Source organism: Mastacembelus armatus, chromosome 24, assembly GCF_900324485.2.
Source record: "Mastacembelus armatus chromosome 24, fMasArm1.2, whole genome shotgun sequence".
NCBI lineage: Eukaryota > Metazoa > Chordata > Actinopteri > Synbranchiformes > Mastacembelidae > Mastacembelus > Mastacembelus armatus.
This window is the reverse complement of record NC_046656.1, coordinates 6,238,168-6,255,689: the sequence shown is the minus strand read 5'-3', so window position 1 is coordinate 6,255,689 and position 17,522 is coordinate 6,238,168. Positions and strand designations below refer to the sequence as shown.

At 41.0% G+C, this 17,522-nt stretch overlaps 1 protein-coding gene across 1 annotated transcript; it reads right to left on the bottom strand.

The window, feature by feature from the left end:
• Positions 1–6,794: 6,794 nt before the first annotated feature.
• On the bottom strand, positions 6,795–17,307 carry LOC113137538 (trace amine-associated receptor 1-like). Its single transcript, XM_033325092.1, has 2 exons — positions 16,726–17,307; positions 6,795–7,805 (listed from the first exon to the last, which is right to left on the bottom strand). The coding sequence occupies exons 1-2, from the start codon at positions 17,305–17,307 to the stop codon at positions 6,795–6,797; spliced, it is 1,593 nt and encodes a 530-aa protein (XP_033180983.1).
• Between the last annotated feature and the right edge of the window lie 215 nt (positions 17,308–17,522).

Here is a 17,522-nt window from a genome sequence, read left to right as displayed (position 1 = left end):
GAAATTTTATCATTGTTAATGTGTCTGACTATTTCAGTTCACCAAAAAATGTCAGAGGAGCTTTGTGTGAGCAATGTCGCCTCGAAATATTTTTCCAGAAATGATTCTGAAAGCTGCTCGGAACCAGCTGTAAAAGAAAGCATAGATAAATGGATTGAGTGTTGAGTTTGACAGGGCGAGCCAGCTGAGTGTTTCACACACTGAAACTGGCACTGACACATAGGTAAAAAACTGAAATGCAAAACAGAGGAAGAAAGGAGTCCAACACATCAGGAAAACTCCCATAACAGTAGCAAGAGTTTTGGTGGCCTTTCTCTCCATCTTACTGACAGTTGTTCTGGACTTTAAGCTCTGACAGGTTGTGTTCTGGATGCTGCGTGCCTGTTTCTGTGCAACAAGGAAAATCTTCAGGTAGATACACAACATTATGATCATTGGGAGGTAAAATGAGAAAAATATCGCAAAATATCTCCAGTGGCCATCTGGATGACACTAGTAAGGCTAAAAGTCCTACTAGTTAACTAGTGTGCTGAAAGAAATATAAGTTTACTAGTCAAGCATGAGTTTGGCTCACTAGTGAACTAGTGAGATTCAAATGTTTACTAGTTTACTAGTAAATACCAAAATGTCCACTAGCTCCACAGGTGGGGATCATTTTGGCCTTACTTGTTAACTAGTTAAACACACAATCTGTTACTAGTGAGCTAGTAAGGTCCAAATGGAGTAAGTAGTTGACTAGTGACAATGATGTTCTCCTCACTAGTCAACTAGTGGAAGACATTTTGCCTCACTAGTGAAAGTCTGTATCAGACATGATCAGACTATGACTGAACATGTCAGATATTTTTCCTACATGTTAGGCCTTTTCTTTAGCTAGTTTAGCATTTATTGGCACTAGTGAGCGACTATGTGCAACTAGTGAGACATTTGTTTAACATGTTGGTCTAGTACAACTAGTGTGGTTCTAACCTCACTAGTTAACTAGTATGCATTATTTAGCCTCACTAGTTAACTAGTAAGGCCTAGAGGTCTTAACTAGTTAACTAGTGTGCATATTGGCCCTCACTACTAGTGAGGATTTAGGCTCTCACTAGTGAACTAGTGCAGACAAATGCTGGTCACTATTTCACTAGTGAGCCAAACTCATGCTTGACTAGTAAACTTGTCATATTTCTTTCAGCACACTAGTTAACTAGTAGGACTTTTAGCCTTACTAGTGTCATCCAGATGGCCACTAGTACATCAAAAAGCTGACTAGTTGGGACTTTGGTCCTACTAGTGCAGTGACTGGCATTGATAGTAGGGCTTTTCCTGGAACTAGCTGGACAGAAATGCCACTAGTTGCTGAGAAAGCATGACTAGTAAGGGTTCTTGTTCAACTATGTCCAACTAATGCAATCAAACGTCGAACTAGTTCTGACAAAGACTGAACTAGTATGTGAAATGAACATCTGATTTCAAGGATATCTAATTTATGCTCAAATGGCTTGCCATAGTATGGCTAGGCTAAACATGATGACACAAAGGCATGGATCATCATCTCTAGCTCAACTTTAGACACCATTCTTCAAAGTTTTGAGATGTTCCTTAATTGAAAAAAGCAATTCCTGAATAGTTCTTTTGAGTGATGGATGGGACTCACCCTCTATGGCTAACTGAAAAGGCAGGACAGTCCTGATTGTGAAGGCCCGCCAAAAGGGAGCAGTCCCATCCAACTACTGCCTGATAATCTCCTTCTGCACAACATGGAAGCTCATGCCAGGGTTGATGCTGAACTCTGGGTTGATTGACCTTGACATGGGAAACTCTGGTTTCAGAAAACTAGATCAGAATTACTTCAATCAACCCAGAATTAATTTACCCTGAGTAAAGCACGTGCCTGGCAACATAGCAGCTAAGATGAGTAAGCACATGGCTCAATAACTCAGCAGGGCCCAGAAAGGAATGAGTAAGAACACCAGAGGAGCAAAACATCACCTACCGGTGTTGACAGCCACATTGAATCTGAAACATTGTCAGCATTTTACCATCTCAAAAACATTGCAAGAATCAAAGGGATCATGTCTAAACCACACATGGAAAGACTCATCCATGTATTTATCTCCAGCAGGTTAGATTACTGTAACGGCCTGGTCATGGGGCTCTCAAAATGAACTGTCAGGCAGCTACAGTACATTCAGAACGCTCCTGCTCAGGTCCTGACTAGAACCAGGAAGTACAACCACATTACTCCTGTTCTCAGATCTCTGCACTGGCTTCCTGTTGCTCAGTGAATAGACTACAGTTATATTTTGGCAAAACAGCACTGCTTGTGCATAAGTCTCTTCATGGCTCAGCGCCACAGTACATCTCTGACGTGTTGATGCCATATTAATTATCTTGAACTCTGAAAACATCAGGGACAGGCCTTGTGTTCATGCAGTCAGGACTAAAAATGGAGAAGCAGCGTTTCAGTTTTATGCAGCTAAAACCTAGAATAGTCTTCCTGATTATGTTAGACAGACCTCATCTCTGGCAATGTTTGAGTCCAAGCTAAAAGCTTTTCTTTTTAGCGCGGCATATGAGAAGTGAAAGTGTTTCATCTAAAATGTTTTATCTGCACATATTCTCCTTATTTTATTTTAAGTTCATTTTTCACTAATTGCTGTCTCCTGTTTTGATTTTTGCATATGTACTCTTAACTTGTCTTTATTTCTGTAAAGCACTTTGAATTACTCTGTTTATGAATTGTGCTATACAAATAAACTTGCCTTGCCTTGCCTACTTGTAGATAGCAGTCACTCGAGACCATAAGACCAGATATACCAACCTGTTCACCGCCTGGATTGACTACAGGAAAGCCATTGATTCAGTGGATCAATGGCACATGGATCCTGGAATGCTTGGAGCTATACAACATCAATAGGACTCTAAGAACCTTTATAAGGAACTCAATGGGACTGTGGAAAACAACCCTAGTGGCTAGCCGCAAGCCAATTGCCCAAGGTTCCATCAAATGCAGCATCTACCAAGGAGATGCTCTGTCCCTGCTGTGGTTCTGCATAGGCCTAAACCCCCTGACAATGCATGGAGGGTTTCACTCCAAATCCAGCACCCTGAGACTGTACACTAAAAGGAAGGAAGGGGGTCGAGGATTGGTGAGCCACAATCTAAGAGGAAACAGCAAAGATCCATGAGTAAATCAGGAAGATGGCTCTGAACGATGGCGTACTTAGTGAATATCTCAGGCAACAGAAGCCCAAAGCAGAGGGAAAGGAGCAAGACATCATGGCAGGACAAATCCCTGCACGGTATGTACAACCGACAGATAGAAGATGTGGCTGATATCGAAAAGTCCTACCAATGGCTGGAAAAGGCTGGACTGAAAGACAGCACAGAAGCACTAATCATAGCAGCACAAGAACAGGCCCTGAGCACAAGATCTGGCTGGGATCCACCACACCAGGCAGGACCCCAGGTGCAGGCTGTGCAAAGATACCCCTGACACATTCCAGCACATAACAGCAGGTTGCAGGTCCAAACATGAAACGTCATAACCAAGTCGCTGGCAGTAGTGGTGGACAAACAGCAGAAGTCGGCCATAGTGGTAGATGTAATAATACCAGGTGATAGCAACATCAGAAAGAAGGAACATGAGAAGCTTGAGACATACTGATTGCTGAAAGAAGAGCTAGAAAAGATGTGGAAGCTGAAGGCAAAAGTGGTCCCCATGGTAATCGGCACCCTTGGGGCTGTGACCCCCAAACTGGGACTGGCTGACCCCCAAACTGAGAGTGGCTCCAACAGATCCCAGAAACAACATCAGAGCTCTGACACCCTGCCATTATTAATTAATGACAGGGTGTCTGTAAGCAATCTAGTCGGGATGGGGTCTAAGAAACATGTTGATGATTTAGATGAAGCAACTACTGATGTAAATTCAGAGAGATCTATGGGAGAGAAGCAGTCTAAACATACTGTAACTGAGGTCTTACATATGACTCAAGAGCTACTGTAGAAGATGATTCAATTATGGCAGCTATAGGAAGCATCTGATGAATTTTGTCTCTAATAGTTTTTATTTTATTTGATTTTATTTGTAAAGAAACTCAAAGTCATCACTGCTGAGAGCTAAGGGAACATTGGGCTCAACAGAGCTGTGACTTTTTGTCAGCCTGGCTACAGTGCTGAAAAGAAACCTGGGATTGTTCTTATTATTCTCTATTAGTGATGAATGGTATGCAGTTATGGCTTTACAGAGAGCTTTTTTTATATGTAATAGACTGTTTTTCCAGGCTAGAAAAAAATCCTTTAAATTAGTGGAACACCCCTTCTATTCCAGCCTTCGTGATGCCTGCTTTAAGGTACGAATATGTGAACTGTACCATGAAGCTAATTTCTGATTCACTAACTTCTTTTTCAGAGGGGCCACAATATCAAGAGTTTCATGCAGTGAGGCTACAGCACTGTCAACAATATGATCAATTTGGTAGGGAGTCGGATTGAGGCATGGCAAAGCCGGGGCCCCACCTTAGAGCCAGGCCTGGGGTTGGGGCCCGTTGGCGAGCGCCTGGAGGCTGGGTCTCCCCCCATGGGGCCCAGCCGGGCGAAGCCCGAAAGAGCGACGTGGGGCCACCCTTCTGTGGACCCACAACCCGCAGGAGGATCCATAAAGGGCCGATGCTTAGTGGATCGGGCAGTAGTCAAGGATGGGGACCTCTGCGACCCGATCCCTGGATGCTGAAACTGGCTCTTGGGACATGGAATGTCACCTCACTGGTGGGGAAGGAGCCTGAGCTTGTGCAGGAGGTCAAGCGGTACCGACTAGAGATAGTCGGTACCGCTTGAGCCGCGGTGAAAGACGGCGATCTGGTGTGGGCTTGCTCATAGCTCCCCAGCTTAGCTGCCACATGTTGGAGTTTCCCCCCAGAGTGAAATGGTCATTTCCCTGTGCCTGCGGGTCGGGCATAGGTCTCTCACTGTTGCTTAGGCCTATGGGCCGAACAACAGTACAGATTACCTGGCCTTTTTGGAGTCTCTTGGGAGGGTGCTGAAAGATGCTCCTACTGGGGACTCCATAATTCTGGTGGGGGACGTCAACGCCCACGTGGGCAGCGACAGTTAAACCTGGAGGGGCGGAGGAACAATGCGGTTTCTGTCCCGGCCGTGGAACACTGGACCAGCTCTACAGCCTCTTGAGGATGCGCGAGGGTTCATGTGAGTTTTCCCAACCAGTCCACATGTGTTTTGTGGACTTGGAGAAGGCATTCGACCAGGTCCCTTGTGACATCCTGTGGGAGGTGCTCCAGGAGTATGGGGTCCGGGGCCCTTTGCTGAGGGCGATCCGGTCTCTTTACAAACGGAGCAGGAGCTTGGTTCGCATTGCTGGTAGTAAGCCAGGCCTGTTCCCAATGCACATTGGACTCCGGCAGGGCTGCCCTTTGTCACCGGTTCTGTTCATTACTTATATGGACAGAATACAAAATTTATTAAAGAATGATCTGACAAAATAGGATTTTGGGGAAAAACTATTAAATGTTCAATTTCGATGCCATAGTTCAGAACAAGATCAAGGGTGTAATTGAAACGGTGGGTTTATTAACATTTTGAGTGAAACTAATTGAAGCTAATATTGAATTAAATGCAGTGCTGACACTATTATTTTCAAAATCAAAAGTGGCAGTTGTATCTATTCAGCAGATTTTTTTTAAAAAAAAGGAAAGAAATTTGCTAGATCATTGACATCTATGTTAATTTACTTTGTTTTTTTACAACATGGCTCTCTTCTATGAAAGCCTAATGATGTAATGTACCTACCTCAACTTAATGCAATATTTGTATTTCATTGTTCAGTTTAAGAGGCTAGATGATTATTGGTTATCAGTGAAACATATCAATTTTGTGAATCACTAGCTCAGGGATATCTCTCATCATTTCAGATCAACAGGCTGTATGTATTTTACTGCCTTTCCTGATCACGGGAAGCAACTCTCTCCTTTGTCTGGCAAAAAAATACATATTGTTAGGTAAATTCTTTTTAACAAATAGACTCAGAGGACTAACTTTGGTAAGATTATATAGAAGTTTTACTTGTAAGGAGTAACAGTCACACAGCACCTTGGTACAGCATGAAAGTCACTGGCTGATAGCAGCCCAATACATCAGTTTTCATGGTAACACAAAAAGGAGGTGATTTCCCACAGAAAGACATCTGGGCCCTTATCAAATAGTCAAGGTTAGAGCAAACTGTTCTCACTGAGAGTGAAATTATATTTCCATAAAAAAAGCCCTATTCAGAAGTGTTTCAGTTATACTAAAGTAAAGTGGATTATGTCATGGAATTTCAAGTTAATAAAGCAAAACCCAAATTTCTCATTAACCTGTAAATAAAAGTGTTATTTTTTCTTTGTAATTTTTGTTATTTGAGGCAGAATTGGTATCATAAACGCTTTTTTGCCTCATCTACTTTTTCCTGAACCTGTTCCATAAATTATTTATGTATCATGATCATAATATCATATTGAATATTTTATTCAATGCATCACTATCAGTAACTGTTGGAACAAGCACATACACATGCATTTATACGTAGTATAGTTAAGCTGTTTACATGGATGCATGACATCTCACTATAACGAACCTCTGTTTGTGTTCCACCTTGATATGCAGTTTTTAAGTTTAATAAAAGATAGAAACACATGCTGCTCAGGTACAGATTTCACTGTCCATTAACTCTAATGACTTTATTATTTTATCTTTTTTGTGCCAGACTTTAGCAGCATTAATGTGTCTATTTTAGTTCTCCAAACAATATGTCAGAGGAGTTTTGTGTGAGCAAAGTCACCTCGAAATATCTTTCCAGAAATGATGATTCTGAAAGCTGCTCGGAACCAGCTGTAAAAGAAAGCATAGATAAATGGATTGAGTGTTGAGTTTGACAGGGCGAACCAGTTAAGAGTTTCTAACACTGAAACTGGCACTGACTCATGAGTAAAAAACTGAAATGCAAAACAGAGGAAAAAAGGAGTACAACACATCAGGAAAACTCCCATAACAGTTGCAAGAGTTTTGGTGGCCTTTCGCTCCATCTTACTGACAGTTGCTCTGGACTTTAAGCTCTGACAGGTTGTGTTCTGGATGCTGCATGCCTGTTTCTGTGCAACAAGGAAAATCTTCAGGTAGATACACAACATTACAATCATTGGGAGGTAAAATGAGAAAACAGGTGCCAAAATATCTCCAAGTAGAACATAAATAAAACAGTTTTCTTTACATTTTTCATAGTTTAATGCTGCAACGAGAAAACCAGCAGCAACTAGAACAGAAACAGTCCACGTTCCAAAGATCATGACCACAACAACATGCACATTTATCTTAGTTCTATATATCAGAGGTTGACACACTGCATAATATCTGTCAATGGAAATACAACATAAATTTAAAACGGAAGCTGTGCACAATGTTACATCAAAGCTGGTTCGTATTTTACAAAATAAACTGTCATGATACAGACATGAGCTTACATTGAACACCATGTTGAAAGGAAAGACCAGCACACCAACGAGCAGGTCAGCCACAGCCAGAGAGAGAACAAGAGAGTTTGTAGCAGTGTGGAGCTGTTTGAAGTAAGTTATGGAGATTATTACCAGGAGATTTCCACATACAGTTACAACAGATAATGAGCCAAGTACAATGTGTAATAAAACACATATTGTTGAAGGGGAACTTATCAATATGTAAGAGACCTTATGTATTGCATAGCAGAGAGGTGTGTCGTCAGCATTAGAGCTGCTGACATTAACTTCTGGTGACATGTTTCTGGTTTCCTGAAAATCAGTGTTTGAGTAAAGAATAACAATGGTTATAATGTCAGAATACTGTGACACATTAGTACAACTGCACAAATGGAAAATTACAAATATCAGAGTTCTCTAGAGGAAAACAAGCATTTTCAGTTTGTCATACCTTTTAAATGTTCAAGGTAGTCCATGCACCTGTGGTGTGGTCTTCATTACTTTGTCATTTACACTGTGTATCATGATTTTTATCAACCCTGTCTCATTACCATACCTACTGTAATTTCTAACGGTCCAATCAGATGAAGGACTTATATTTGATGATGTCAGACACCAGAGCATCATACTATAGATGAAGCTACTTAAAAGTCTTTTTCAATCCATTTTATGAGAATTGCTAATAACTGGGTTAGCTTGGTGTGTACACTTGGTGTTTTTCCAAGCAATGACCCAAGCAATGTGATCACCTTTCCAGACAACAAACTGTAATAATAACAGACTGCACACATACACAACAAGCTTAAATCATTCACACGTATAGTTATGCCCCCAAAAATTCATATCTATTCCAAACTTGGCATATTGTTAATAATTTTTTTGAAAAATTACTCTTTTCTGGCAGAATGGGTTAAAAGATGATGATAAGACAGAAGATTCAGTTTATTATTTGATATTTTATTCACAGATGCACAAAAGGCATCTCCAAAATTATTTATACCCTTTCTTTATAATCAGTGGCAAAGCCTTCATTTGTCTCTTTTGTGGATTGGTTATTATTATTATGCTGCAGTCTGCTGGGGAGGCAGCATAAATCTCCAAATGAAGGTAACCAAATTTGGGGACTTTGTGGCGGGATTAATAAACAGACCTTGAAACAATACAGTAACACCGACAGAATACAGCAAATCAAACAGCAGAGCCTGGGCTACAGGACTAAAAACCTTCTTTACATGCTCCAAACGCAACAACTGTGTCAACCACAATTCTGGGTCTACTGCTACTGTACTTTGTGCAATACACACAATATGCACCTCAAATGAAAGAATCCATGCTCCACTGTTTTGAGATGAATGCCTGTGTTACACTGAAATCATTCCGGGCGTTTCCCACCTCCCAGTACAGCAGCCTGGCCTCCATCCCTCACAGGGTTCGACAAATTCCAATTGGCTGAACTTGCTGTCAATCTCATATTGGCGACTATAGCGTCACTTTACTGGCTCTAATGATTCAAACAAGGTGTCAGTCACTGAAACTGAAAATTGCAGTGATACAACCCTGGGCGAAGACACATGCGGAAGGAGCAATACAAATGCAATGACGTTTAAGGAGGAAAAAAGTTGAATTTTGGGGTGGCAGATTAGAAACTTTCCACTTTATTACTGTTTGTGAAAGTATTGAATACCATTAGTGATGAATAAATAAAATATGTAGGCGTAAACATGATAAAATACAAATAGTACACATGGTATCTTCTTTTCCTTTTGGCTGCTTACTTCAGGGGTCACCACAGCAAATCATCTCCCTCCATTTAACCCTATCCTCTGTATCTTTCTCACCCACACCAACTATCCTCATGTCCTCCTTCACTACATCCATAAACTTCCTCTTTTGGTCTTCCTCTAGGCATCTTCAGCTCTGCTACCTCCAGCTCTGCCTCCTGTCTTTTTCTCAGTGCCACATTACTCTAAAGAGATATTCATTATAAAACGGCTTTTTTAGGCAAGGCTGATTTCTTAAATTTTTGGCTGTGTGCCATCTTCATTTAGTCCTCACCAGTAACACATATAGTGATATTTAGTTCAACAAATCTCAACAAGTAGTTGACTAGTGACAATGATGTTCTCCTCACTAGTCAACTAGTGGAAGACATTTTGCCTCACTAGTGAAAGTCTGTATCAGACATGTTCAGACTATGACTGAACATGTCAGATATTTTTCCTACATGTTAGGCCTTTTCTTTAGCTAGTTTAGCATTTATTGGCACTAGTGAGCGACTATGTGCAACTAGTGAGATATTTGTTTAACATGTTGGTCTTTTTGTTGCACTAGTTGATATTTTCAACACACTAGTTGAAGTTTTGATCTTACCAGTCCAATATAAATGCTCACTAGTCGATTTGTGTGCTCAACTAGTGCAAATAGTAATGTTGTAAAGTGTCACTAGTTGACATGTATGATGTTTGGAACTGTTCACTAGTTAACTAGTTCAACAGAAATGTCAACTAGTGAGCAGGTTTTGCAAACAAGTCAAATGAAAACCATAAACTTTAACTGATGCAACAAAAAGACCAACATGTCAAACAAATATCTCACTAGTTGCACATAGTTGCTCACTAGTGCCAATAAATTCTAAACTAGCTAAAGAAAAGGCCTAACATGTAGGAAAAATGTCTGACATGTTCAGTCATAGTCTGATACAGACTTTCACTAGTGAGGCAAAATGTCTTCCACTAGTTAACTATTGAGGAGAACATCAGTGTCACTAGTCAACTACTTACTCCGTTTGGACCACTAATCAGCAATAATATAGTATATTTTTATACATGGTTCCTTGTAAACAAACTTCAGTTTTAACTGTTACCACCTCCATAATATTTTGCTTTAAATTGGAGAGTGGTATTTCCTCTCCTGGTATTTCTTTTAAGAAATGTTCAACAAAGCAGTGAAGCAGAGGAGCAAGTCAGGCTTTACCGAGTTAAATTTAAATTTTGGTTTGATTGAACTCCAGGAGAGCCAATAGGAAGGTTAGGTTTATGTCACTTCCCTGCCTCTTCATTAGCATTTAGTGTAACTACTTTACTAGTGATCGACTTGGCTTTCACTAGTTAACTACTAAAGATTTTGAGCCCAGAAGTTAACTAGTACAGTAAAACAAGCTTTGAGTAGTTCACTAGTGAGCAGTTGGGCTTCCACTAGTTCAACTAGTGAACATTTTGAAACTTACTAGTTACATGAAAATGTCTGTCACTAGTACAACTAGTGTGGTTTTAACCTCACTAGTTAACTAGTATGCATTATTTAGCCTCACTAGTTAACTAGTGAGGCCTAGAGGTCTTAACTAGTTAACTAGTGTGCATATTGGCCCTCACTACTAGTGAGGATTTAGGCTCTCACTAGTGAACTAGTGCAGACAAATGCTGGTCACTATTTCACTAGTGAGCCAAACTCATGCTTGACTAGTAAACTTGTCATATTTCTTTCAGCACACTAGTTAACTAGTAGGACTTTTAGCCTTACTAGTGTCATCCAGATGGCCACTAGTACATCAAAAAGCTGACTAGTTGGGACTTTGGTCCTACTAGTGCAGTGACTGGCATTGATAGTAGGGCTTTTCCTGGAACTAGCTGGACAGAAATGCCACTAGTTGCTGAGAAAGCATGACTAGTAAGGGTTCTTGTTCAACTATGTCCAACTAATGCAATCAAACGTCGAACTAGTTCTGACAAAGACTGAACTAGTATGTGAAATGAACATCTGATTTCAAGGATATCTAATTTATGCTCAAATGGCTTGCCATAGTATGGCTAGGCTAAACATGATGACACAAAGGCATGGATCATCATCTCTAGCTCAACTTTAGACACCATTCTTCAAAGTTTTGAGATGTTCCTTAATTGAAAAAAGCAATTCCTGAATAGTTCTTTTGAGTGATGGATGGGACTCACCCTCTATGGCTAACTGAAAAGGCAGGACAGTCCTGATTGTGAAGGACCCCCAAAAGGGAGCAGTCCCATCCAACTACTGCCTGATAATCTCCTTCTGCACAACATGGAAGCTCATGCCAGGGTTGATGCTGAACTCTGGGTTGATTGACCTTGACATGGGAAACTCTGGTTTCAGAAAACTAGATCAGAATTACTTCAATCAACCCAGAATTAATTTACCCTGAGTAAAGCATGTGCCTGGCAACATAGCAGCTAAGATGAGTAAGCACATGGCTCAATAACTCAGCAGGGCCCAGAAAGGAATGAGTAAGAACACCAGAGGAGCAAAACATCACCTACCGGTGTTGACAGCCACATTGAATCTGAAACATTGTCAGCATTTTACCATCTCAAAAACATTGCAAGAATCAAAGGGATCATGTCTAAACCACACATGGAAAGACTCATCCATGTATTTATCTCCAGCAGGTTAGATTACTGTAACGGCCTGGTCATGGGGCTCTCAAAATGAACTGTCAGGCAGCTACAGTACATTCAGAACGCTCCTGCTCAGGTCCTGACTAGAACCAGGAAGTACAACCACATTACTCCTGTTCTCAGATCTCTGCACTGGCTTCCTGTTGCTCAGTGAATAGACTACAGTTATATTTTGGCAAAACAGCACTGCTTGTGCATAAGTCTCTTCATGGCTCAGCGCCACAGTACATCTCTGACATGTTGATGCCATATTAATTATCTTGAACTCTGAAAACATCAGGGACAGGCCTTGTGTTCATGCAGTCAGGACTAAAAATGGAGAAGCAGCGTTTCAGTTTTATGCAGCTAAAACCTAGAATAGTCTTCCTGATTATGTTAGACAGACCTCATCTCTGGCAATGTTTAAGTACAAGCTAAAAGCTTTTCTTTTTAGCGCGGCATATGAGAAGTGAAAGTGTTTCATCTAAAATGTTTTATCTGCACATATTCTCCTTATTTTATTTTAAGTTCATTTTTCACTAATTGCTGTCTCCTGTTTTGATTTTTGCATATGTACTCTTAACTTGTCTTTATTTCTGTAAAGCACTTTGAATTACTCTGTTTATGAATTGTGCTATACAAATAAACTTGCCTTGCCTTGCCTACTTGTAGATAGCGGTCACTCGAGACCATAAGACCAGATATACCAACCTGTTCACCGCCTGGATTGACTACAGGAAAGCCATTGATTCAGTGGATCAATGGCACATGGATCCTGGAATGCTTGGAGCTATACAACATCAATAGGACTCTAAGAACCTTTATAAGGAACTCAATGGGACTGTGGAAAACAACCCTAGTGGCTAGCCGCAAGCCAATTGCCCAAGGTTCCATCAAGTGCAGCATCTACCAAGGAGATGCTCTGTCCCTGCTGTGGTTCTGCATAGGCCTAAACCCCCTGACAATGCATGGAGGGTTTCACTCCAAATCAAGCACCCTGAGACTGTACACTAAGAGGAAGGAAGGGGGTCGAGGATTGGTGAGCCACAATCTAAGAGGAAACAGCAAAGATCCATGAGTAAATCAGGAAGATGGCCCTGAACGATGGCGTACTTAGTGAATATCTCAGGCAACAGAAGCCCGAAGCAGAGGGAAAGGAGCAAGACATCATGGCAGGACAAACCCCTGCATGGTATGTACCACCAACAGATAGAAGATGTGGCTGATATCGAAAAGTCCTACCAATGGCTGGAAAAGGCTGGACTGAAAGACAGCACAGAAGCACTAATCACAGCAGCACAAGAACAGGCCCTGAGCACAAGTTCTGGCTGTTATCTGCCACACCAGGCAGGACCCCAGGTGTAGGCTGTGCAAAGATGCCTCTGACACAATCCAGCACATAACAGCAGGTTGCAGGTCCATACATGAAATGCCATAACCAAGTCGCTGGCATAGTGTATGCCGAGTATGGGCTTGAGGTCCCAAGGTCAAAATGGGATACACCTCCAAAGGTGATGGAGAATGACTGAGCTAAGATCCTGTGGGACCGACAAACAGTAGTGGTGGACAAACAGCAGAAGATGGCCATAGTTTTAGATGTAGTAATCCCAAGTGATAGCAACATCAGAAAGAAGGAACATGAGAAGCTTGAGACATACCGAGGACTGAACGAAGAGCTAGAAAAGATGTGGAAGCTGAAGGCAAAAGTGGTCCCCATGGTAATCGGCATCCCCGGGGCTGTGACCCCCAAACCGGATTTTGTGGCATCTTCTCATGATAACGCCAAAACAAACTTAAATTACTCTGTCAATGTTGATCATACAGATAAGAGCAATGTATCATTCGAATCTGTCAAGGGTCTAGTTTTATTTGTATACACTCATAATGACAACAAAAAGATAGCAAACAGGGTACACTCTCTGTCTTCTCTGTCATCCCTCTTCACAGGCACGTAAATAAAACAACCTTTATCTCAGTGTATACTTGCCTCAAAGAGATGAGAAACATATGACTTGAGAGCTTAAAATGTTTTCTTTTAAATGAAGCAATTCAAGTCAAAAACAAATTATTTCTTTTTATTTAATCCGTATGAATGCAAGGAGCAGTACGGTTTCTACTGTCTCACCTCATTATAACTAATGTGATCTCGCCTCACACTGAGCGAACTGTTCATATGGAAATAATCTGAGGTGATGTCATGTACTGGTGTCGGAGTGTAGCTGTGGGAGAGAAAGCAGGACCCAAATGAGATCTGGGATCTCCAGGGCAAACTCAAAATCCAAAATGCACGGGAACTGGGTGAGACGGTAAGTCTACAAAGACCGGATGAGATGGTTGAAACAGCGAAAGACCGGGTGGGACGGTTGTCATAAAAAAATACACCTTAACACTACTTTATGAACAACAGCAACTAACAACAACTAATGCTTTGGCAGGGAACAAAGGGAAGAGGGAGGTATAAATAGGGAGAACACAAAAGGTGATTGAACACAGGTGAAATCAATGAACAGTAATAACTAGGGTGAAGTTGCCAGGGACCAGAGCAAGGGAAAAAGGAAGTCTCTACAAAATAAAGGTCCCCGGCAGGAAGTCCCAAATCATGACAGGTAAACCAGGTAATTATGTGAACGCCCCCGAGAAATATAATAAAACGTCAAACTTCATCATAGAATTTACTCACTTTTTCTGAGCGTTGGGATGATGGCATGTTACGCGGGTGAAGAAGCACTTCATATGTTCCAGACAGTGATGAATAGTTTACTTTGTCCTAAGAGGAAAAACATGACTCAGGTGACAAACATTTTCATCTGTATTGTACTGCAGTAATTCCCTCTCGGCCGCATTTCTGACTGAAAGGCTCATTATGTAGCTCATTGTGCGGGTCTTTGTCTTCTCAGGTAAATCACGATTATTCATGGTCAGACACACCTTCCTGCATATGTCTTTTCTAAACAAAAAGTGTCTTTAGATCAGTGTATTGTTTTCTGTGGATGAGTGAACAAGATGATTTTGACATCATTTTTAAGCAAACACTTTATCCTACAAGGTGCAGTTCTTAAAAGTCTTTTGAACCAATGTGATTAATGACATTATTTCAATAACTTAAAAATTTTAGTTTTTCACCAACCATACATAAATGCTGTTTTCTCAAAAAACACAATCATGTACAGTATAGTCTTCTCAATGATGTTAGACAGACCTCCTCTCTGGCAATGTTGAAGTTCAGGCTAAAAACCTTTCTTTTTAGCGCACCCTTAAACCCCAGAGGGTTAACTCAAAAACAGGGCTCAGGTCAATGACACCTATACACCACTATTAGCAAATAGAATTCAAAAATTTTAGCAAGATCTTAAGCTAGCAAAACAATCTAAAATAACAGGTGATGTTATATTTATTATGGATTTAAAATCAGATATAGTGGAGTGTCCATTTTTGACCAGGAATAAAATACTACACAAGAATGAACTCAACACCATTTGTACTATATGACTTTAGATTTTGTTTTCCTTATCTTCTTTTACCACTGTAATGTCTCTAGCCCAGTCAGTGCTATCGGTAGAAGTACCATAGTATAAAATACAAACCCCTCTCATTACATATTTCGTTATCTTTAAAGTTTAATGCACTTTGATCCAAATGCTCAACTGTTCTTGACCATGTCTCCAGTTAGATGATGTGATGCAACAGCCTTCAATTAAAGGTGTGAAAGTATTGAGTGGTTGTTGGTCCCTGAGCTGCCTTTGTCCCAAACAAACAGGCACATACACACATATACACACTCCTGCCTGTTTCATCTCATCTCATCAACCTGGGGACTCACGGCCACTTAATGATCTGACTAATAAGACAACATACCCACAGAGTCCAATTTAATGAGGAACAATAATCAAACGTGAGAAGAGCCTCCCTTATTGTCTGAGGAATACTCTGTTGTCTCCACTAAAGTTTCCTTGTATGTAAAAGTTGTTCTCACATTTGCATCACTGTTACATGACTGAGCACATACACATAGAAAATACAGCCAAATGAAAGGTTCACAGAAAGTCAATGAACTAACAGAAAATGTTTTTCTGAGCTTGCATGTGCTCCATCATCCTAATCCTAGCAAAAACTTTACAGTTGAACCTGTATAGGTTCTTTAAATACTTTCTTATGGTGTGGCAAAGTGTACAATGCAAGTATTCCCAATGTCACTAGCAAACATATTGCCTTTAAAGTGTTATACAATGCTGTGTTGTTGGAGAGGATTATTTGCACCACACAGGTGACATGTCTGGTAGCTGCTGGAACACATGACTAATGCTACTGGTTTCTGAACAGTTTCCTATAGTCATGTCATGGCAACTTTGATAAATTAAACTATAAAATGTGAAAGGTGATTATAACTATACCTGCAACATAAAGATGGAGGATTGCAATCATTGTTTTCATTCATTTAATTTATCCTTGAATCTTCCCTCTCAATACAAAAGGGCAAACATGGTTTGCATCTTTCATGATTCAGCTCTAGATTTCTATTTTGGACTTTTATTTTGTAATTATTTCGTGTGGTTCCCTAATTAGTTTGGTAACTTTGATTTTGATTGCTTTACCTTAAACTGTGTCTGCCTGTATTCCCTGGTTATAGACACTGCTGAGGACTAGAGGATTTTTTCTGTACTCCCTACTGTCTGGATGAAGGTTCTGTTTCCTCCCTCCTATGTGATCAGACAAAGCATAACTCCTACAATCTGGTTTCTTCAATTCTTTCAGTGCGACAGGCAGCAGATACCCAACAAAGATGCTTGTCCCTTTTACTTTTTAGAATTCATGACATTCAGTAAACATACTTTGTCTCCAGCCAAAGTCCAGTGCTTTCCAGCCAGAGTCCCAGGCTCTTCAGGCATAGCCAGGTCCACACTACCTGCTCTGTTGTCAGCCATTTTCTTCTCCATTTCCCCAGTTTGCGTCTCCAGTTCAGCAGTCTGTGCCTCCAGTGCCCATGCCCGACAAGCCAGAATCTCTGTTGCCCCAGCCCGATTTTCCAGCACTGCCCAATTTCCAAGCTCGCAGACCTCAGTATGCAGACCCTGAGGCTCCGTTCTTTGTTTTCCCAGTGGGTCAGACTCTGCTGCCAACACCACTGCACTCTCTGTTTCTGGTCCTCCCAGTGGATTGGTTTCCAATGCCAATGCTGCTGTGTCTCTTGTTCCTGCTTTTCTCAGTGGGTCAAATTCCACTACAGATGCCACTGCAGTCCCTGTTCCTGATATTCCCAGTGAGTTGGTTTCCATCACAAACGTCACTGCATTGCCTTTTCTTAGTCTTCCCAGTGGGTTGGTTGAAACCATTGACGCCACTGCATCACCTGTCTTTGTCACTGCCACTGCATTTCCTGTTCCTGGGCTGTCCAATAGGTCAGCCAACACCATCAACTCCACTGTGTCTTCTATTCCAGGGGCCTGTTTCACAAACCAGGTTTAACAAACCTGGGTTGATGCTGAACTCTGGGTTGATTGACCTTGACATGAGAAACTCTGGTTTCAGAAAACTGGATCAGAATTACTTCAATCAACCCAGAATTAATTTACCCTGAGTAAAGCACGTGCCTGACAACATATAAAAATCCACATCAGTGGAACACAGA